Source organism: Ranitomeya imitator, chromosome 1, assembly GCF_032444005.1.
Source record: "Ranitomeya imitator isolate aRanImi1 chromosome 1, aRanImi1.pri, whole genome shotgun sequence".
Classification (NCBI taxonomy): domain Eukaryota; kingdom Metazoa; phylum Chordata; class Amphibia; order Anura; family Dendrobatidae; genus Ranitomeya; species Ranitomeya imitator.
In genome coordinates this window covers 752,515,559-752,538,207 of record NC_091282.1, presented here as the reverse complement: position 1 = coordinate 752,538,207, position 22,649 = coordinate 752,515,559, and the positions used below count along the sequence as shown (strand labels likewise).

The following is a 22,649-nucleotide window of genomic DNA, read 5'->3' as shown; positions in this document are numbered from 1 at the left end:
GCCATCCCACTGCGTCAGTGACCCTATTCGGAACGGTCCTAACTTCTCGTATTAAAACCTTTCTATATATCAAATTCCATAAATGTGAATAAGGGCCTTGCACGATCGAGACTAATGGCCACCCAAAAACGGGGAGCTATATAAATGTAATGTCCAGCTCAAGTAAAAGCGACGCAGAACCTTATTTGCACAGAGTGCAAAAACCTGAAACAAGAACCTATAGAGATTAACTACTCGGCCCTTATTCACAATTACCATATATACTCGTGTATAAGCAGAGTTTTTCAGCACACTTTTTTGTGCTGAAAATGCCCCCCTCGGTTCATACACAAATCAATTGTTTCAGAAGCTAGCGGGGGAGGGGGAGCAGTGGGTCACAGAGGCAGGAGCTGCGGCTCTAGCTAAAGTCTGCCGCTGCTGTAATAGCGCACAGTGCCGACTTCCAACACACATCCTACTCACCTACCGGCGCGTCCTCTGTGCTGGCACTGCATTTCCTTCGTTCCGGCACCAACAGCTCTTTCTGTACCAAGTGATCACGTGGCCCTGCTGATTAAGGTAATGCCTATGCACACCTCTCCACTCCCGTAAGCGTGGAGTGCATATTCATTACCTTAATGAGCAGGGCCATGTGATCGCTCGGCCGGAAGACAGAGCTGCTGGTGCCGGAATGAACAAGATGCAGTGCTACCGAGGGTGCGGCGGTAGGTGAGTAGGATGTGTGCTGGAGGCTGCGAATGGCACTGTGCGCTACTGCATGCCATGCATGCTTATACCACCTCATCCGACAATGTTCACTAATAAGGCTGTCAAAGTCGCAGCCGGTCTAAGCATCACCGCCCCAATTTCATCAGAGCTTTTACACACAAAAAGTGATGTAAAGGTTTTGTAAAGTCAGGAGTTGTACAAAAATTTTAAAGCTTTTGCTGTTTTAATGCCACTTTCTCCCAGCATCGCCAAAATATGCAGGCCGGGGGAGCGTTACAGGTGCCAGTTATTGACAAGCTGTGGTGTTCCCTACTCCAGAAATCTCGCTCCAATACCTGACTAGAGCGAGGATTTTTGTCACGTCGCTCACCACTTGAAAGATGCTCCAGATTCATGAATCATGAGCGTCTGACACCACCATGCCTCCTCATCCAGACTGGTTGAGTGTAGGAAGCTGTAGGGCTCTGTACGGCACCCCGTCTATTGTGCCCACCAATGGAGCATGTAACTATGAGGTGCTGTGAAACATTTCACCTAGTGTTTGGACACCTCCCGCAGTTCAGAAAGGTGAATACACATTACTGATAAGAAATCTATTACTAGATCACTCAATACAAACTGCATAAGTGATTAACTCAATCTTTGACCTGATGAGACTGGTGTACTTGCTTGGAAAATCCGTATCAGAATATCTATATCTTCTACGCAGCTAGAACTGGACTCCTAAAATGCTTATTTTCAGTTCACGTGGAAAAACATCTAAGGATTATAATCGCCATTCTGGCCTGGATTTATTATTTTTTTTAAAGTAAGTATACTTTAGACCTCAGATATGTGCATAGGCCATGGACAGATGTTATTTTTAAAGTGAACTTCCTCTAGCCATGGTAGAGGATCAGTTTGGGGCCATGTGACGTTGGTGCTCTGAAACTTTTGCCTATTCTTTCCATAGTAATGAATGGGATCGGTGTTTAGGTTTCTTTTTGTCACAGGTTGGAGCGAACTGCTTATTTTGGGCATCTGCAAGTACCTGAACATAACAAAAAAAATAAATTCTCTGATAGGTGGGGGTCCATCAGGGTTATGTAGTATGAATTGCCCATGGCACACAATTACCAGTGACCACAGCTATGCATCATTCATGCTCCATATAGCAGGGGTCCGCAACAATCAGCCGTCCAGAATGGCATATAGCACCATCAGGTGGCTGACCCCTGTCATAGTTTTGCCAGGACTCTTAGGTTGTACTGGATAAATTGGGGCTTTAACATCTGTCTCTGTCCAAATATACAGAGCACAAGAGATGCTCAAAGTGGCTAATAAATGTAAGCTTTGGGCTACTGATCATATTTCTGGTTGAAGGATCGGACTCAGGGATGATAAAACAAACAGACGCCAATTATGTCACAAATTGCAACATACAGACCCAAAATCAACTTGTCTTTGAAAAAAGCTGAAGTTTTATTAGGAAGCTGATTTACAAATGTAAAATAGATTGTTTTTATGAAAATTTTAATCTAGAAAATTTTCTAAATGAAACCTGAAATTAGAAATTTCACCCCTGATAGATCTGCCGAGAAGAAGCCTTGAGTTAAGAGTTGGCATTGGGGCCTTTTTTCTTGCCAAATGTCGGAACCACATTGACAAATCTGCGGTTGTACTGCATGCGTCTTTTGGCTCGCCCAGTTTTCTTTTTCTTCTTTTCTTGTTTTGCCACCTGTTAAAAATATAAAATGTTAAATTATAAAATTATCCTTTTAATATATTTTATTAAACTTTAGGTCAAGGTAATTTTAAAGTATAGTTCTAAATGGGCAAGCAGCAAAAAAACTACTTTTTCCACATGCTCATAGGTTAAAGCGGGTGTTACAGCTCAGCCTTGCTGCATGACCTGCAGCACCACCCACAACCTGTGGTCAGGTTTTGGAAGAAAGCCATAAATGTTTTTTCTAACCCTACACACCCTTACCCATCATGTACAATACACCAATGTTTCTTAACCTTCGTCAAGCTGCATAATTTTACAACGTTAACAGGCTGCAGAGGTACAATTGTACCTTCATATATATTTTATTGAAATTTGGCCAATATATTCTGGACCAAAACTGCACAGATGTAACGAAATTTCAGCCCTCTACGGCTTTTCGAAAAAGTTATTGCAATTTTAAAACAGAATAGTTACAATTGTACCTACTCAGCCGGACGAAGGTTAAAACAAATCTGTCACCAGACTTCACCATGTAAACTCCATACAACAGGAAATAGACCATACACTTGATTAAGCTGGTGCATTTACGTTCAAACCATATCAGGAAAGCTATATACTATTGATACTAAATTGAGCGTTTTATGACTCCAGCTAAAGAAAGTGCTCAATTTAATAATTGATGCAATTAATAGATAAATCTGGTGACAGATTCTTATGTCTTTGGGGTACTCCATGTTTTAAACCACAATACAAGGACGGTATCTCCTGAGAGGGTATATACCGTAGATTTGCAAACTAGAACTTCTTGTCATTGGCTGCCTTTCCAATCATCACCCTGAAGCTACATGATCCTAGCTTCCAATAAATATATATATATATATAATTTTTGTTTTTTTTTGTTTGTTTGTTTTATTATATATAAATTTATTTTTTAAATGTTTGTCGAATTGATATACTAATAAATAAAAGACGCTCACTTTGGGGGTCTGACCTCTCACTTTCCCTGCACGAGCAAGTGAGCCGTGGACTTTACCTGCAAGAAGAAAACACTATCACTATATGGTTCAGGCACAGGATCCTTACTGAATATTACAAGTAGCACATGCTGAGGTCTGTGCCGATACTACAAGCTTTCCAGGACTCTTACCTCCCAGAAGTCTGCCTGACACATTCAGGGTGCACTGATCCTGCACCCCACAATCTGACAGAATGGCCTGATCTTCCAGAGAGATCCCAGCACAGGACAGGACCAGATCACTACCCAGGAGGCCCTCAAGCTCTGCGACACGAGACTAAAATAGAGGGACACTAAAAACATTCAGAGCAGAAAAGGTAACGCGTATCTGAAAACATGACCCCCTTATACAGCAGCATCAGGATCAACCTCTCCTACAGATTATATAGGTTTAAATACGATGAAGCAAGAAAGGAAAACAGTGCGGCACTCACCCTTATTATTTGAAGCTGTGAAATCGTGCTCTTTATTGGAGAAAAATGTATAAAACATCCATTAGGACATCAGGTCCGCGAGAGGGTGCGGAGGTGGAGTGTGGACGACGGCCGTTTCGCACGGTATGTGCTTCAACGGGTCCAGTTCACTGATTACTATACGTCATTTCCTTATAAAGGGTTTCCGACGTGTGAATACAATGACAACAGTGCATATTCACCTACACATGAACTAAGTGAAATTGTGCAAATAATATACATAAATAAACAGTAATCAAATTGTAATATTGCAACACAAAGTTGTTTCAGACTTGCTTAATTATTATATAGTAATAACATTTACATATGTAATTAAATATTTTTTAACCCCTTCATGACCCAGCCTATTTTGACCTTAAAGACCTTGCCGTTTTTTGCAATTCTGACCAGTGTCCCTTTATGAGGTAATAACTCAGGAACGCTTCAACGGATCCTAGCGGTTCTGAGATTGTTTTTTCGTGACATATTGGGCTTCATGTTAGTGGTAAATTTAGGTCAATAAATTCTGCGTTTATTTGTGATAAAAACGGAAATTTGGCGAAAATTTTGAAAATTTCGCAATTTTCACATTTTGAATTTTTATTCTGTTAAACCAGAGAGATATGTGACACAAAATAGTTAATAAATAACATTTCCCACATGTTTACTTTACATCAGCACAATTTTGGAAACAAAATTTTTTTTTGTTAGGAAGTTATAAGGGTTAAAATTTGACCAGCGATTTGTCATTTTTACAACGAAATTTACAAAACCATTTTTTTTAGGGACCACCTCACATTTGAAGTCAGTTTGAGGGGTCTATATGGCTGAAAATACCCAAAAGTGACACCATTCTAAAAACTGCACCCCTCAAGGTACTCAAAACCACATTCAAGAAGTTTATTAACCCTTCAGGTGCTTCACAGCAGCAGAAGCAACAAGGAAGGAAAAAATGAACATTTAACTTTTTAGTCACAAAAATTATCTTTTAGCAACAATTTTTTTTTTCCCAAAGGTAAAAGGAGAAACTGAATCACGAAAGTTGTTGTCCAATTTGTCCTGAGTACGCTGATACCTCATATGTGGGGGTAAACCACTGTTTGGGCGCACGGCAGGGCTTGGAAGGGAAGGAGCGCCATTTGACTTTTTGAATCAAAAATTGGCTCCACTCTTTAGCGGACACCATGTCACGTTTGGAGAGCACCCGTGTGCCTAAAAATTGGAGCTCCCCCACAAGTGACCCCATTTTGGAAACTAGACGCCCCAAGGAACTTATCTAGATGCATAGTGAGCACTTTGAACCCCCAGGTGCTTCACAAATTGATCCGTAAAAATGAAAAAGTACTTTTTTTTCACAAAAAAATTCTTTTAGCCTCAATTTTTTCATTTTCACATGGGCAACAGGATAAAATGGATCCTAAAATGTGTTGGGCAATTTCTCCTGAGTACACCAATACCTCACATGTGGGGGTAAACCACTGTTTGGGCACATGGTAAGGCTCGGAAGGGAAGGAGCGCCATTTGACTTTTTGAATGAAAAATTATTTCCATCGTTAGCGGACACCATGTCGCGTTTGGATAGCTCCTGTGTGCCTAAACATTGGCGCTCCCCCACAAGTGACCCCATTTTGGAAACTAGACCCCCCAAGGAACTTATTTAGATGCCTAGTGAGCACTTTAAACCCTCAGATGCTTCACAAATTGATCTGTAAAAATGAAAAAGTACTTTTTTTTCACAAAAAAATTATTTTCGCCTCAATTTTTTCATTTTCACATGGGCAGTAGGATAAAATGGATCATAAAATTTGTTGGGCAATTTCTCCCGAGTACGCCGATACCTCATATGTGGGGGTAAACCACTGTTTGGGCACTCGGCAGGGCTCGGAAGGGAAGGCGCGCCATTTGACTTTTTGAATGGAAAATTAGCTCCAATTGTTAGCGGACACCATGTCGCGTTTGGAGAGCCCCTGTGTGCCTAAACATTGGAGCTCCCCCACAAGTGACCCCATTTTGGAAACTAGACCCCCCAAGGAACTTATCTAGATGCACATTGAGCACTTTAATCCCCCAGGTGCTTCACAGAAGTTTATAACGCAGAGCCATGAAAATAAAAAATAATTTTTCTTTCCTCAAAAATGATTTTTTAGCCTGGAATTTCCTATTTTGCCAAGGATAATAGGAGAAATTGGACCCCAAATATTGTTGTCCAGTTTGTCCTGAGTACGCTGATACCCCATATGTGGGGGTAAACCACTGTTTGGGCGCACGGCAGGGCTCGGAAGGGATGGCATGCCATTTGGCTTTTTAAATGGAAAATTAGCTCCAATCATTAGCGGACACCATGTCACGTTTGGAGAGCCCCTGTGTGCCTAAACATTGGAGATCCCCCAGAAATGACCCAATTTTGGAAACTAGACCCCCAAAGGAACTAATCTAGATGTGTGGTGAGGACTTTGAACCCCCAAGTGCTTCACAGAAGTTTATAACGCAGAGCCATGAAAATAAAAAAAAAAATTATTTTCTCAAAAATGATCTTTTAGCCTGCAATTTTTTATTTTCCCAAGGGTAACAGGAGAAATTTGACCCCAAAAGTTGTTGTCCAGTTTCTCCTGAGTACGCTGATACCCCATATGTGGGGGTAAATCACTGTTTGGGCACATGCCGGGGCTCGGAAGTGAAGTAGTGACGTTTTGAAATGCAGACTTTGATGGAATGCTCTGTGGGCGTCACGTTGCGTTTGCAGAGCCCCTGATGTGGCTTAACAGTAGAAACCCCCCACAAGTGACCCCATTTTGGAAACTAGACCCCCAAAGGAACTTATCTAGATGTGTGGTGAGCACTTTGAACCCCCAAGTGCTTCATAGAAGTTTATAATGCAGAGCCGTGAAAATAATAAATACGTTTTCTTTCCTCAAAAATAATTATTTAGCCCAGAATTTTTTATTTTCCCAAGGGTAACAGGAGAAATTGGACCCCAATAGTTGTTGTCCAGTTTCTCCTGAGTACGCTGATACCCCATGTGTGGGGGTAAACCACTGTTTGGGCACACGTCGGGGCTCAGAAGGGAAGTAGTGACTTTTGAAATGCAGACTTTGATGGAATGGTCTGCGGGCGTCACATTGCGTTTGCAGAGCCCCTGGTGTGCCTAAACAGTAGAAACCCCCCACAAGTGACCCCATTTTAGAAACTAGACCCCCCAAGGAACTTATCTAGATATGTGGTGAGCACTTTGAACCCCCAAGTGCTTCACAGACGTTTACAACGCAGAGCCGTGAAAATAAAAAATCATTTTTCTTTCCTCAAATGATGTTTTAGCAAGCATTTTTTTAGATTCACAAGGGTAACAGGAGAAATTGGACCCCAGTAATTGTTGCGCAGTTTATCCTGAGTACACTGATACCCCATATGTGGGGGTAAACCACTGTTTGGGCACACTTCAGGGCTCGGAAGTGAGGGAGCACCATTTGACTTTTTGAATACGAGATTGGCTGGAATCAATGGTGGCGCCATGTTGCGTTTGGAGACCCCTGATGTGCCTAAACAGTGGTAACCCCTCAATTCTACCTCCAACCCTAACCCCAACACACCCCTAACCCTAATCCCAACTGTAGCCATAACCCTAAACACAACCCTAACCGCAACACACCCCTAACCACAACCCTAACCCCAACACACCCCTAACCATAACCACAACCCTAATTCCAACCCTAACCCTAAGGCTATGTGCCCACGTTGCGGATTCGTGTGAGATATTTCCGCACCATTTTTGAAAAATCCGCGTGTAAAAGGCACTGCGTTTTACCTGCGGATTTTCCGCGGATTTCCAGTGTTTTTTGTGCGGATTTCACCTGCGGATTCCTATTGAGGAACAGGTGTAAAAAGCCGCGGAATCCGCACAAAGAATTGACATGCTGCGGAAAATACAACGCAGCGTTTCCGCGCGGTATTTTCTGCACCATGGGCACAGCGGATTTAGTTTTTCATATGTTTAGATGGTACTGTAAACCTGATGGAATACTGCTGCGAATCCGCTGCCAAATCCGCACCGTGTGCACATAGCCTAATTCTAAAGGTATGTGCACACGCTGCGGAAAACGCTGCAGATCCGCAGCAGTTTCCCATGAGTTTACAGTTCAATGTAAACCTACGGGAAACAAAAATCGCTGTACACATGCTGCGGAAAAACTGCACGGAAACGCAGCGGTTTACATTCCGCAGCATGTCACTTCTTTGTGCGGATTCCGCAGCGGTTTTACAACTGCTCAAATAGAAAATCGCAATTGTAAAACCGCAGTGAAATGCGCAGAAAAAAACGCGGTAAATCCGCCATAAATTCGCAGCGGTTTAGCACTGCGGATTTATCAAATCCGCAGCGGAAAAATCCGCAGAGGACCAGAATACGTGTGCACATACCGAAACCCTAGCCCTAACCCTAGCCCTAACCCTAACCCTACCCCTATTCTAACATTAGTGGAAAAAAAAAATTTTCTTATTTTTTTATTGTCCCTACCTATGGGGGTGACAAAGGGGGGGGGGTCATGTATTATTTTTTTTATTTTGATCACTGAGATATAATCTATCTCAGTGATCAAAATGCACTTTGGAACGAATCTGCCGGCCGGCAGATTCGGCGGGCGCACTGCGCATGCGCCCGCCATTTTGGAAGATGGCGGCGCCCAGGGAGAAGACGGACGGGACCCCGGCTGGATCGGTAAGTATGATGGGGTGGGGGGGACCACGGGGGGGGGATCGGAGCACGGGGGGGGAATCGGAGCGCGGCAGGCGTGGAACGGAGCACGGGGGGGCGTGGAACGGAGCACGGGGGGCGTGGAACGGAGCACGGGGGGGCTGGAACGGAGCATTGGGGGGTGGAACGGAGCACAGGGGGGTGGATCTGAATGCAGGGGGGGGTGATTGGAGCACGGGGGGGTGATTGGAGCACGGGGGGAGCGGACAAGAGCACGGGGGGGAGCGGAGCACAGGACGGAGGGGAGCCGGAGCAGTGTACCGGCCAGATCGGGGGGCTGGGGGGGCGATCGGTGGGGTGGGGTGGGGGCACACTAGTATTTCCAGCCATGGCCGATGATATTGCAGCATCGGCCATGGCTGGATTGTAATATTTCACCCGTTATAATGGGTGAAATATTACAAATCGCTCTGATTGGCAGTTTCACTTTCAACAGCCAATCAGAGCGATCGTAGCCACGAGGGGGTGAAGCCACCCCCCCTGGGCTAAACTACCACTCCCCCTGTCCCTGCAGATCGGGTGAAATGGGAGTTAACCCTTTCACCCGATCTGCAGGGACGCGATCTTTCTGTGACACAGCATATGCGTCACAGGTCGGATTGGCACCGACTTTCATGACGCATACGCTGTGTCACAGGTCGGGAAGGGGTTAAATATTTTTTAAACATTTTACTTTTTTCATTTAGAAGCATAAAAAACCTCTTATACTAAAGAAATACCGACATGTCTAATTTGTCATTTAAGCCTATTGGCCCTTGCGCGTTAGTGTTCAGAATCCACCGGGCTTCTTTCTGCAATAGTAGTCTATTTTGATCTCCTCCCTGCGGGGGATATTTCACTATCTCTATACCAGCAAAAAGCAATAAATTAGGATTAGAGTTGTGCTTTTCTCTCGTGTTGAATCAATCTCTGACAGCCTTTCCCTATAGCAATTGAGTTATAGTGTTCAGTGAACCTTTTTATCAGCGGTCTTATAGTTTTCCCGATGTAGAAATACCGGCACGGGCAGAAGAGAACATACACGACAAATTTGCTCTTACAGGATATAAAATCCTGAATTTTATGTGTAATAGAGCCAATTTGAATGGGATTGTGTGTAACATGGAGATGACAAAACCTGCAGTTTCCGCATTTATGATTACCTATTGGCGCATTATTAGTTAACCAATTTTGTTTAGTGGCTAAGATTTTATTGTGTACTAATAAATCAGATAAATTATGTGCTCGTTTATATACAAATTTTGGAGCATGACTATTAATAGACATCAGATCTTTATCTGTTTGTAAAACATGCCAATTTTTACGTATAGAGGCATGAATAGCTTGGTCCAAATTGGTATGTTTAAAACAAAAAGAAAAAGGAAAAGATGGGGGGAATTGATGGGGACTGCCATGGGTACGCCCACTTCATGCACTTATGCAAATCTATTTTTGGCTGCCTTCGAAGATACTTATATTAATAATATCAATAACCCTTTTCTGAAACATATCCGCTTCTATGTAAGATTTGTGGATGATATTATGATAATTTGGGACGGGGATAAAACAGTATTTAATGATTTTGTAACACATCTTAACGTTTCTAATTCAGAAAATATGATGTTTACCTCTTGTTTTGGAGCAGACAGTTTAGAATACTTGGATGTAAAAATAGAGATTGTGGACAGCGAAATAGTAACTAAAGTGTTCAGAAAACAAACCGCAACAAATAATATGCTCCATTTTGATAGTGATCATCCAGCCCATACAAAAAGAGGATTGCCATACAGCCAAATGGTTAGATTGCGTAAAATTAATAGTAATAATAAAATATTTGAGGAGCAGATTGATGAATTACAATCTCGTTTCATTGATAGAGGTTATCCGAAACAAACATTAATAGAAGCAGAAAAACGCATTAAAGAATTCTCCCAAAAAGATTTTCTGAGTAAAAGGAGTGGAGTAAAACATTCTTTATCAAAAGGAATAATTGGTGCTGAAAAATTCCCCCCATCTTTTCCTTTTTCTTTTAAACATACCAATTTGGACCAAGCTATTCATGCCTCTATACGTAAAAATTGGCATGTTTTACAAACAGATAAAGATCTGATGTCTATTAATAGTCATGCTCCAAAATTTGTATATAAACGAGCACATAATTTATCTGATTTATTAGTACACAATAAAATCGTAGCCACTAAACAAAATTGGTTAACTAATAATGCGCCAGTAGGTAATCATAAATGCGGAAACTGCAGGTTTTGTTATCTCCATGTTACACACAATCCCATTCAAATTGGCTCTATTACACATAAAATTCAGGATTTTATATCCTGTAAGAGCAAATTTGTCGTGTATGTTCTCTTCTGCCCGTGCCGGTATTTCTACATCGGGAAAACTATAAGACCGCTGATAAAAAGGTTCACTGAACACTATAACTCAATTGCTACAGGGAAAGGCTGTCAGAGATTGATTCAACACATGAGAGAAAAGCACAACTCTAATCCTAATTTATTGCTTTTTGCTTGTATAGAGATAGTGTAATATCCCCCGCAGGGAGGAGATCAAAATAGACTACTATTGCAGAAAGAAGCCCGGTGGATTCTGAACACTAACGCGCAAGGGCCAATAGGCTTAAATGACAAATTAGACATGTCGGTATTTCTTTAGTATAAGAGGTTTTTTATGCTTCTAAATGAAAAAAGTAAAATGTTTAAAAAATATTTAATTACATATGGAAATGTTATTACTATATAATAATTAAGCAAGTCTGACACAACTTTTAGTGTTGCAATATTGCAATTTGATTACTGTTTATTTATGTATATTATTTGCACAATTTCACTTAGTTCATGTGTAGGTGAATATGCACTGTTGTCATTGTATTCACACGTCGGAAACCCTTTATAAGGAAATGACGTATAGTAATCAGTAAACTGGACCCGTTGAAGCACATACCGTGCGAAACGGCCGTCGTCCACACTCCACCTCCGCACCCTCTCGCGGACCTGATGTCCTAATGGATGTTTTATACATTTTTCTCCAATAAAGAGCACAATTTCACAGCTTCAAATAATAAGGGTGAGTGCCGCACTGTTTTCCTTTCTTGCTTCATCGTATTTACTCTGGATTGCCTATCAGTGCTGAGCACCGTATACCCAGAACATACGTGCCACCTGCGTATTTTTCGGATGTTCTTTAAGGAGTGTATGTCCATATTGATTTGTGCTTCTCTAGTGCCGTCCATTGCTCATTCTGTGTGTTGATTCACAGGTCAACAAAAAAAAAATTTTTTTCTGGTGTCCAAAATATTTTAATGAATTTGGGGTATTTTTGGGGTGCTGATTCTGAATATGCTATCAGTTTTGCCAGATTGGCTCAAGTTTTTGAGATTTTTGGTATCTTATTTATAGCACTTGTTGGTAAATGCGACGCATCATCTCATTAATTTCTTTGGATTAGTACTTGAACTGAGCAGTTCTCAATATAGTTTTGTGTTAATTAGTGTTCTAAAAGTTTGTTCATAGCTTGATTTTTGCACTAACTTTATGTTGTTGTCTGTTTTCCAGTGAAAAGCATGAACTCATCAAGAAGAAGTTGTCTTAACGATCCAGACTCATTCTGTTACATTTGTGGTGAATACACACTGCCAATACACACTTCATCATCATCAGGTGGGGGAAGGTCAGGTAACATGGTAACCACAGGTACAGGCACATCTTCACAATGAGGGACAGGCCTTCTTGCAGATTCCATGTTAGGTTACTCCCATTTTCGTTTCTTATGCTTATTGAATCCTTGCACTTGCACTGCACAGAAATAACAGTCATCATGATGATTTTTTTGCTCTCTCCACACCATTGGAACACCAAATTTGAAGCTTTTTCTTTGTCCTTTGCTCCATTTTCGTAATAATTCGATACATGCTTTGCACACTATGTGTGGTGCCCAAAACTTGTCTTGGTCCCCAAGCATAACCCCAAAATAGGCAAAATACACTTTTTTTACGAAGTCTGTTATGTTTCTTCTATGTTTTGGCAGTGTGTATTCACCACAAATGTAACAGAATGAGTCTGGATCGTTAAGACAACTTCTTCTTGATGAGTTCATGCTTTTCACTGGAAAACAGACAACAACATAAAGTTAGTGCAAAAATCAAGCTATGAACAAACTTTTAGAACACTAATTAACACAAAACTATATTGAGAACTGCTCAGTTCAAGTACTAATCCAAAGAAATTAATGAGATGATGCGTCGCATTTACCAACAAGTGCTATAAATAAGATACCAAAAATCTCAAAAACTTGAGCCAATCTGGCAAAACTGATGACATATTCAGAATCAGCAGCCCAAAGTTACCCTAAATTCGATGAAATATCTTTGGCACCAAAAATGCTGTTGACCAGTGATAGGTTTGTAGGAGCAGGAAGTACTAAACATGGGAACAATAGGCCTAGCTACATAAAGAATAAATGTATCAATACACTGCTTTACCTTCATTGGACTGATCCTGAGTTACATCCTGTATTATACCCCAGAGCTGCACTCACTATTCTGCTGGTGCAGTCACTGTGTACAGACATTACTGATCCTGTACTAATCATGAGTTATATCCTGAATTATACTCCAGAGCTGCATTCACTTTTCTACTGGTGCAGTCAGTGTGTACATACAGGTCCTTCTCAAAAAATTAGCATATAGTGTTAAATTTCATTATTTACCATAATGTAATGATTACAATTAAACTTTCATATATTATAGATTCATTATCCACCAACTGAAATTTGTCAGGTCTTTTATTGTTTTAATACTGATGATTTTGGCATACAACTCCTGATAACCCAAAAAACCTGTCTCAATAAATTAGCATATTTCACCCATCCAATCAAATAAGTGTTTTTTAACAACAAACAAAAAAACCAACAAATAATAATGTTCAGTTATGCACTCAATACTTGGTCGGGAATCCTTTGGCAGAAATGACTGCTTCAAAGCGGCGTGGCATGGAGGCAATCAGCCTGTGACACTGCTGAGATGTTATGGAGGCCCAGGATGCTTCAATAGCGGCCTTAAAGGGAACCTGTCACCTGAATTTGGCGGGACGGGTTTTGGGTCATATGGGCGGAGTTTTTGGGTGTTTGATTCACCCTTTCCTTACCCGCTGGCTGCATGCTGGCCGAAATATTGGATTGAAGTTCATTCTCTGTCCTCTGTAGTACACGCCTACGCAAGGCAAGATTGCCTTGCGCAGGCGTGTACTACGGAGGACACAGTATGAACTTCAACCCAATATTGCGGCCAGCATGCAGCCAGCGGGTAAGGAAAGGGTGAATCAAACACCCCAAAACTCCGCCCATATGACCCAAAACCAGTCCCGCCAAATTCAGGTGACAGGTTCCCTTTAAGCTCATCCAGAGTGTTGGGTCTTGCGTCTTTCAACTTTCTCTTCACAATATCCCACAGATTCTCTATGGGGTTCAGGTCAGGAGAGTTGGCAGGCCAATTGAGCACAATAATACCATGGTCAGTAAACCATTTACCAGTGGTTTTGGCACTGTGAGCAGGTGCCAGGTCGTGCTGAAAAATGAAATCTTCATCTCCATAAAGCATTTCAGCCGATGGAAGCATGAAGTGCTCCAAAATCTCCTGATAGCTAGCTGCATTGACCCTGCCCTTGATGAAACACAGTGGACCAACACCAGCAGCTGACATGGCACCCCACACCATCACTTACTGTGGGTACTTGACACTGGACTTCAGGCATTTTGGCATTTCCTTCTCCCCAGTCTTCCTCCAGACTCTGGCACCTTGATTTCCGAATGACATGCAAAATTTGCTTTCATCAGAAAAAAGTACTTGGGACCACTTAGCAACAGTCCAGTGCTGCTTCTCTGTAGCCCAGGTCAGGCGCCTCTGCCGCTGTTTATGGTTCAAAAGTGGCTTTACCTGGGGAATGCGGCACCTGTAGCCCATTTCCTGCACACGCCTGTGCACGGTGGCTCTGGATGTTTCCACACCAGACTCAGTCCACTGCTTCCTCAGGTTACCCAAGGTCTGGAATCGGTCCTTCTCCACAATCTTCCTCAGGGTCCGGTCTCCTCTTCTCGTTGTACAGCGTTTTCTGCCACATTGTTTCCTTCCAACAGACTTACCATTGAGGTGCCTTGATACAGCACTCTGGGAACAGCCTATTTGTTGAGAAATTTCTTTCTGGGTCTTACCCTCTTGCTTGAGGGTGTCAATGATGGCCTTCTTGACATCTGTCAGGTCGCTAGTCTTACCCATGATGGGGGTTTTGAGTAATGAACCAGGCAGGGAGTTTATAAAAGCCTCAGGTATCTTTTGCATGTGTTTACAGTTAATTAGTTGATTCAGAAGATTAGGGTAATAGGTCGTTTAGAGAACCTTTTCTTGATATGCTAATTTATTGAGACAGGTTTTTTGGGTTATCAGGAGTTGTATGCCAAAATCATCAGTATTAAAACAATAAAAGACCTGACAAATTTCAGTTGGTGGATAATGAATCTATAATATATGAAAGTTTAATTGTAATCATTACATTATGGTAAATAATGAAATTTAACACTATATGCTAATTTTTTGAGAAGGACCTGTACATTACATTACTGATCCTGAGTTACATCCTGTATTATTCTCCAGAGCTGCACTCACTATTCTGCTGGTGCAGTCACTGTGTACATACATTACTGATCCTGAATTACATCCTGTATTATACCCCAGAGCTGCACTCACTATTCTGCTGGTGCAGTCACTGTGTACATACATTACATTACTGATCCTGAGTTACATCCTGTATTATACCCCAGACCTGCACTCACTATTCTGCTGGTGCAGTCACTGTATACATACATTACATTACTTATCCTGAGTTACATCCTGTATTATACCCCAGAGCTGCATTCACTTTTCTACTGGTGCCATCACTGTGAACATATATTACTTATCCTGTACTGATTCTGAGTTGGTGCAGTCACTGTGTACATAAATTACTGATCCTGAGTTACATCCTGTATTATACTCCAGAGCTGCACTCCCTAATCTGCTGGTGCAGTCACTGTGTACAGACATTACATTACTGATCCGGAGTTACATCCTGTATTATTCTCCAGAGCTGCACTCACTATTCTGCTGGTGCAGTCACTGTGTACATAAATTACTGATCCTGAGTAACATCCTGTATTATACTCCAGAGCTGCACTCCCTACTCTGCTGGTGCAGTCAGTGTGTACATACATTACATTACTGATCCTGAGTTACATCCTGTATTATTCTCCAGAGCTGCACTCACTATTCTGCTGGTGCAGTCACTGTATACATACATTACTTATCCTGAGTTACATCCTGTATTATACCCCAGAGCTGCATTCACTTTTCTACTGGTGCCATCACTGTGAACATATATTACTTATCCTGTACTGATTCTGAGTTGGTGCAGTCACTGTGTACATAAATTACTGATCCTGAGTTACATCCTGTATTATACTCCAGAGCTGCACTCCCTACTCTGCTGGTGCAGTCACTGTGTACAGACATTACTGATCCGGAGTTACATCCTGTATTATACTCCAGAGCTGCACTCACTATTCTGCTGGTGCAGTCACTGTGTACATACATTACTGATCCTGAGTTATATCCTGTATTATACTCCAGAGCTGCACTCACTATTCTGCTGGTGCAGACACTGTGTACATACATTACTGAGCCTGAGTTACATCCTGTACTATACTCCAGAGCTACACTCAGACCACAGCAACTTTCTGCAGTCACCGTATTTGACTGCAAACATTTGAATCATGAAAGCGCATGGTGCCCCCTCTTCCAGTATTCTTCGGTGTCAATAGCCAGTTACGTGACCATATCTGCATACTTGTAGGTCACATGCCAACTAGATGTGCCCATTCTCACTCAACAGAAGTACACAGAGAGGATGAGAAAGTCTAGGTGGCACGTGACCCACAGTATGTAAATGTGGTCACGCAAGCGCCACTCACACCAATACCGGTGAATCCTAACAGTGTGCACACAGCATGTACCCCAGTGCATACCTTAATATCCAACACCGTGTCTTGGTTGGACACATCCAGAGTGTGCAGGGTCTGACCTGTTATAAAAATCTGCATTGTCATACTGAAAAAAAAAAAAGAGAAAGCAATTAAATCTTAGAACCATCAGCCAATGGGTTGCCAAGACGGCCACCCTGTGCCTGTGATGATGTTACTCCTATGATAGCTAGACAACCCGTGACTGGCATTCATAGGAAATCGCGATTTCTGCCAAACACAGCAATGCTGTGGTATCGCTGTATATAGCAGAAGCGATCAGGCGATCGAGGGTTCATGTCCCTAAGGGAACTAAGTAAAGGGTTCAGAAAGCCTCACCTATATTCGTGTCTATTTAATTAAGTTTTTGCAATTTAAGAAGCCGAATTCGCTTGTATTGGATTACTGATGTAAGGTGACTAAGAAATACAGTGAAAAGTTTTTTTTTAAAAAGTTTTAAAAATTTGAATAAAATGAAATATTAACCCCTCTGTGACCTTAGACGTACTATCCCGTCGAGGTGCCCTGGGCTTATCTGACCCTGGACGGGATAGTACGTCATAGCCGATCAGCCGCGCTCACGGGGGGAGCGCGGCCGATCGCGGCCGGGTGTCAGCTGCTTATCGCAGCTGACATCCGGCACTATGTGCCAGGAGCGGTCACGGACCGCCCCCGGCACATTAACCCCTGGCACACCGCGATCAAAGATGATCGCGATGTGCCGGCGGTGCAGGGAAGCACCGCGCAGGGAGGGGGCTCCCTGCGGGCTTCCCTGAGACCCCCGAAGCAACGCGATGTGATCGCGTTGCTGCGAGGGTCTCACCTCCCTCCCTGCTCCCTCCAGCCCCGGATCCAAGATGGCCGCGGATCCGGGTCCTGCAGGGAGGGAGGTGGCTTCACAGAGCCTGCTCAGAGCAGGCACTGTGAAGGCTGCAGCGCTGCATGTCAGATCAGTGATCTGACAGAGTGCTGTGCAAACTGTCAGATCACTGATCTGTGATGTCCCCCCCTGGGACAAAGTAAAAAAGTAAAAAAAAATTTTTCCAAATGTGTAAAAAAAAAAAAAAAAAAAAATTCCAAAATAATGAAAAAAAAAAAAAATATTATTCCCATAAATACATTTCTTCATCTAAATAAAAAAAAAAACCAATAAAAGTACACATATTTAGTATCGCCGCGTCCGTAACGACCCGACCTATAAAACTGTCCCACTAGTTAACCCCTTCAGTAAACACCGTAAGAAAAAAAAAAAAAAAGAGGCAAAAAACAACGCTTTATTATCATACCGCCGAACAAAAAGTGGAATAACACGCGATCAAAAGGACAGATATAAATAACCATGGTACCGCTGAAAGCGTCATATTGTCCCGCAAAAAAAGAGCCGCCATACAGCATCATCAGCAAAAAAATAAAAAAGTTATAGTCCTGAGAATAAAGCGATGCAAAAATAATTATTTTTTCTGTAAAATAGTTTTTATCGTATAAAAGCGCCAAACCAGAAAAAAAATGATATAAATGAGGTATCGCTGTAATAGTACTGATCCGAAGAATAAAACTGATTTATCAATTTTACCAAACGCAGAACGGTATAAACGCCTCCCCCAATAGAAATTCATGAATAGCTGGCTTTTGGTCATTCTTCCTCACAAAAATCGGAATAAAAAGCGATCAAAAAATGTCACGTGCCCAAAAATGTTTTCAATAAAAACGTCAACTCGTCCCGCAAAAAACAAGACCTCACATGACTCTGTGGACCAAAATATGGAAAAATTATAGCTCTCAAAATGTGGTATTGCAAAAAATATTTTTTGCAATAAAAAGGGTCTTTCAGTGTGTGACGGCTGCCAATCATAAAAATCCGCTAAAAAACTCGCTATAAAAGTAAATCAAATCCCCCTTCATCACCCCCTTAGTTAGGGAAAAATAAAAAAATATGTATTTATTTCCATTTTCCCATTAGGGCTAGGGTTAGGGCTAGGGCTAGGGTTAGGGCTAGGGTTGGGGCTACAGTTAGGGTTGGGGCTAAAGTTAGGGTTAGGGTTTAGATTACATTTACAGTTGGGAATAGGGTTGGGATTAGGGTTAGGGGTGTGTCAGGGTTAGAGGTGTGGTTAGGGTTACTGTTGGGATTAGGGTTAGGGGTGTGTTTGGATTAGGGTTTCATTTATAATTGGGGGGTTTCCACTGTTTCGGCACATCAGGGGCTCTCCAAACACGACATGGCGTCCGATCTCAATTCCAGCCAATTCTGCGTTGAAAAAGTAAAACAGTGCTCCTTCCCTTCCGAGCTCTCCTGTGTGCCCAAACAGGGGTTTACCCCAACATATGGGGTATCAGCGTACTCAGGACAAATTGGACAACAACTTTTGTGGACCAATTTCTCCTGTTACCCTTGGGAAAATACAAAACTGGGGGCTAAAAAATAATTTTTGTGGGAAAACAAAAAGATTTTTTATTTTCACGGCTCTGCGTTATAAACTGTAGTGAAACACTTGGGGGTTCAAAGTTCTCACAACACATCTAGATAAGTTCATTGAGGGGTCTAGTTTCCAATATGGGGTCACTTGTGGGGGGTTTCTACTGTTTAGGTACATTAGGGGCTCTGCAAACGCAATGTGACGCCTGCAGACCAATCCATCTAAGTCTGCATTCCAAATGATGCTCCTTCCCTTCCGAGCCCTCCCATGCGCCCAAACGGTGGTTCCCCCCCACATATCAGGTATCAGCGTACTCAGGACAAATTGGACAACAACATTTAGGGTCCAATTTCTCCTGCTAACCTTGGAAAAATACAAAACTGGGGGCTAAAATATAATTTTTGTGGAAAAAAAAATATTTTTTATTTGCATGGCTCTGCATTATAAACTTCTGTGAAGCCCTTGGTGGGTCAAAGTGCTCACCACACATCCAGATAAGTTCCTTAGGGGGTCTACTTTCCAAAATGGTGTCACTTGTGGGGGGTTTCAATGTTTAGGCACATCAGTGGCTCTCCAAACGCAACATGGCGTCCCATCTCAATTCCTGTCAATTTTGCATTGAAAAGTCAAACGGCGCTCCTTCCCTTCCGAGCTCTCCCATGCGCCCAAACAGTGGTTTACTGCCACATATGGGGTATCAGCGTATTCGGGACAAATTGGGCAACAACTTTTGAGGTCCAATTTCTTCTCTTACCCTTGGAAAAATAAAAAATTGGGGGCAAAAATATAATTTTTGTGAAAAAATATGATTTTTTATTTTTACGGTTCTGCATTATAAACTTCTGTGAAGCACTTGGTGGGTCAAAGTGCTCACCACACATCCAGATAAGTTCCTTAGGGGGTCTACTTTCCAAAATGGTGTCACTTGTGGGGGGTTTCAATGTTTAGGCACATCAGTGGCTCTCCAAACGCAACATGGCGTCCCATCTCAATTCCTGTCAATTTTGCATTGAAAAGTCAAATAGCGCTCCTTCCCTTCCGAGCTCTCCCATGCGCCCAAACAGTGGTTTACTGCCACATATGGGGTATCAGCGTACTCAGGACAAATTGGACAACAACTTTTTTGGGTCCAATTTCTCCTGTTACCCTTGGTAAAATAAAACAAATTGGAGCTGAAGTAAATTTTTTGTGTAAAAAAGTTAAATGTTCATTTTTATTTATAGTGGATGCTTTCCTGAAACGGAAAGTACTTGCAAGCAGCATAATACAAAGAATAGCAGGTTTACCCAGAATCCTTTGCAGTAGGCGGAGCTATGCAAATCATCTCTTTCCACCCCTGTCTAATCCACAGCGCTTGGAATCGCCAAGCGTGCAATGCTGCGGATTAGTTTCTAAATTTACACAACCAACCAATTCCTACCTGTGGACACGTGTTTCGGGCTTTAGGCCCTCATCAGCACAGGGCTGGAATTGGTTGGCTGTATGGAGTGGGGCTCGGTGAGCAAGCGATACATACATGCTAGCCACCTTAGGGAGAGACCCAAGTTGGGCTAAATGTAGCGGGACGAAAGAGACCGAAAAGCCCTCTACTTAAAGGAAATACATAGTGGATGCTTTCCTGAAACGGAAAGTACTTGCAAGCAGCATAATACAAAGAATAGCAGGTTTACCCAGAATCCTTTGCAGTAGGCGGAGCTATGCAAATCATCTCTTTCCACCCCTGTCTAATCCACAGCGCTTGGAATCGCCAAGCGTGCAATGCTGCGGATTAGTTTCTAAATTTACACAGCCAACCAATTCCTACCTGTGGAAAGAGATGATTTGCATAGCTCCGCCTACTGCAAAGGATTCTGGGTAAACCTGCTATTCTTTGTATTATGCTGCTTGCAAGTACTTTCCGTTTCAGGAAAGCATCCACTATGTATTTCCTTTAAGTAGAGGGCTTTTCGGTCTCTTTCGTCCCGCTACATTTAGCCCAACTTGGGTCTCTCCCTAAGGTGGCTAGCATGTATGTATCGCTTGCTCACCGAGCCCCACTCCATACAGCCAACCAATTCCAGCCCTGTGCTGATGAGGGCCTAAAGCCCGAAACACGTGTCCACAGGTAGGAATTGGTTGGCTGTGTAAATTTAGAAACTAATCCGCAGCATTGCACGCTTGGCGATTCCAAGCGCTGTGGATTAGACAGGGGTGGAAAGAGATGATTTGCATAGCTCCGCCTACTGCAAAGGATTCTGGGTAAACCTGCTATTCTTTGTATTATGCTGCTTGCAAGTACTTTCCGTTTCAGGAAAGCATCCACTATGTATTTCCTTTAAGTAGAGGGCTTTTCGGTCTCTTTCGTCCCGCTACATTTAGCCCAACTTGGGTCTCTCCCTAAGGTGGCTAGCATGTATGTATCATTTTTATTTAAACATTCCAAAAATTCCTATTAAACACCTGAAGGGTTAATAAACTTCTTGAATGTGGTTTTGAGTACCTTGAGGGGTGCAGTTTTTAGAATGGTGTCACACTTGGGCATTTTCTATCATATAGACCCCTCAAAATGACTTCAAATGAGACGTGGTCCCTAAAAAAAAATGGTGTTGTAAAAATGAGAAATTGCTGGTCAACTTTTAACCCTTATAACTCCCTAACAAAAAAAAAAATTGTTTCCAAAATTATGCTGATGTAAAGGAGACATGTGGGAAATGTTACTTATTAAGTATTTTGTGTGACATATCTCTGTGATTTAATTGCATAAAAATTCAAAGTTTGAAAATTGCGAAATTTTCAAAATTTTCGCCAAATTTCCGTTTTTTTCACAAATAAACGCAGGTACTATCAAAAAAATTTTACCACTATCATGAAGTACAATATGTCACGAGAAAACAATGTCAGAATCACCAGGATCCGTTGAAGCGTTTCGGAGTTATAACCTCATAAAGGGACAGTGGTCAGAATTGTAAAAATTGGCCCGGTCATTAACGTGCAAACCACCCTTGGGGGTAAAGGGGTTAAAGTTCAAATCACCGCACTTCTACCCCCCACCCCCATTAAAAAATTAAGAAATGAAAAAAAAAACATTTGGTATCGCTGCTTTCCTAGAAGTCTGATCTATCAAAATATGAAATAAATTAATCCGAAAAGGAAAATCAAAATGACAGAACTGTGGCTTTTTGGCGGCTGCAATAAAAGGCGGTAAAAACATTGTATGTACCGCAAGATGGCAACAGTAAAAACACAACTCAGAACACAAAATCCAATCCCTGACACCACTCCGACGAATGAATGTGGTGGGCTTCGGAAAATGGCGTCACAAGCGGTTGTAAACAGAAAAAAAAAAGTTTTTTTCAACTACTTAATTAAAGCAAAAGCTATACATGTTCATAAACAAGCAGAGCGCAAGTCTCCGACTATCGCCGCTAGTTACCGCACCTCCGGCACCGACTACCAGCGAGGAAAACCATGCAAGGAAGACTGACAAACACCACTTCCGGGTGTGTGGACGTCATCTTTCCCCGTCCGCTGACGTAAGGACAACCGGGCATGCGCATTTTTTTCAGGAAACCGCGTTCAGACT

General features: G+C 42.2%; 1 protein-coding gene across 1 annotated transcript; it reads right to left on the bottom strand.

The window, feature by feature from the left end:
- Positions 1–2,145: 2,145 nt before the first annotated feature.
- Positions 2,146–22,645, bottom strand: LOC138645531 (ubiquitin-like FUBI-ribosomal protein eS30 fusion protein). Its single transcript, XM_069734924.1, has 5 exons — positions 22,505–22,645; positions 16,677–16,758; positions 3,564–3,708; positions 3,394–3,449; positions 2,146–2,425 (listed from the first exon to the last, which is right to left on the bottom strand). The coding sequence occupies exons 1-5, from the start codon at positions 22,621–22,623 to the stop codon at positions 2,300–2,302; spliced, it is 528 nt and encodes a 175-aa protein (XP_069591025.1). The 5' UTR covers positions 22,624–22,645; the 3' UTR covers positions 2,146–2,299.
- Between the last annotated feature and the right edge of the window lie 4 nt (positions 22,646–22,649).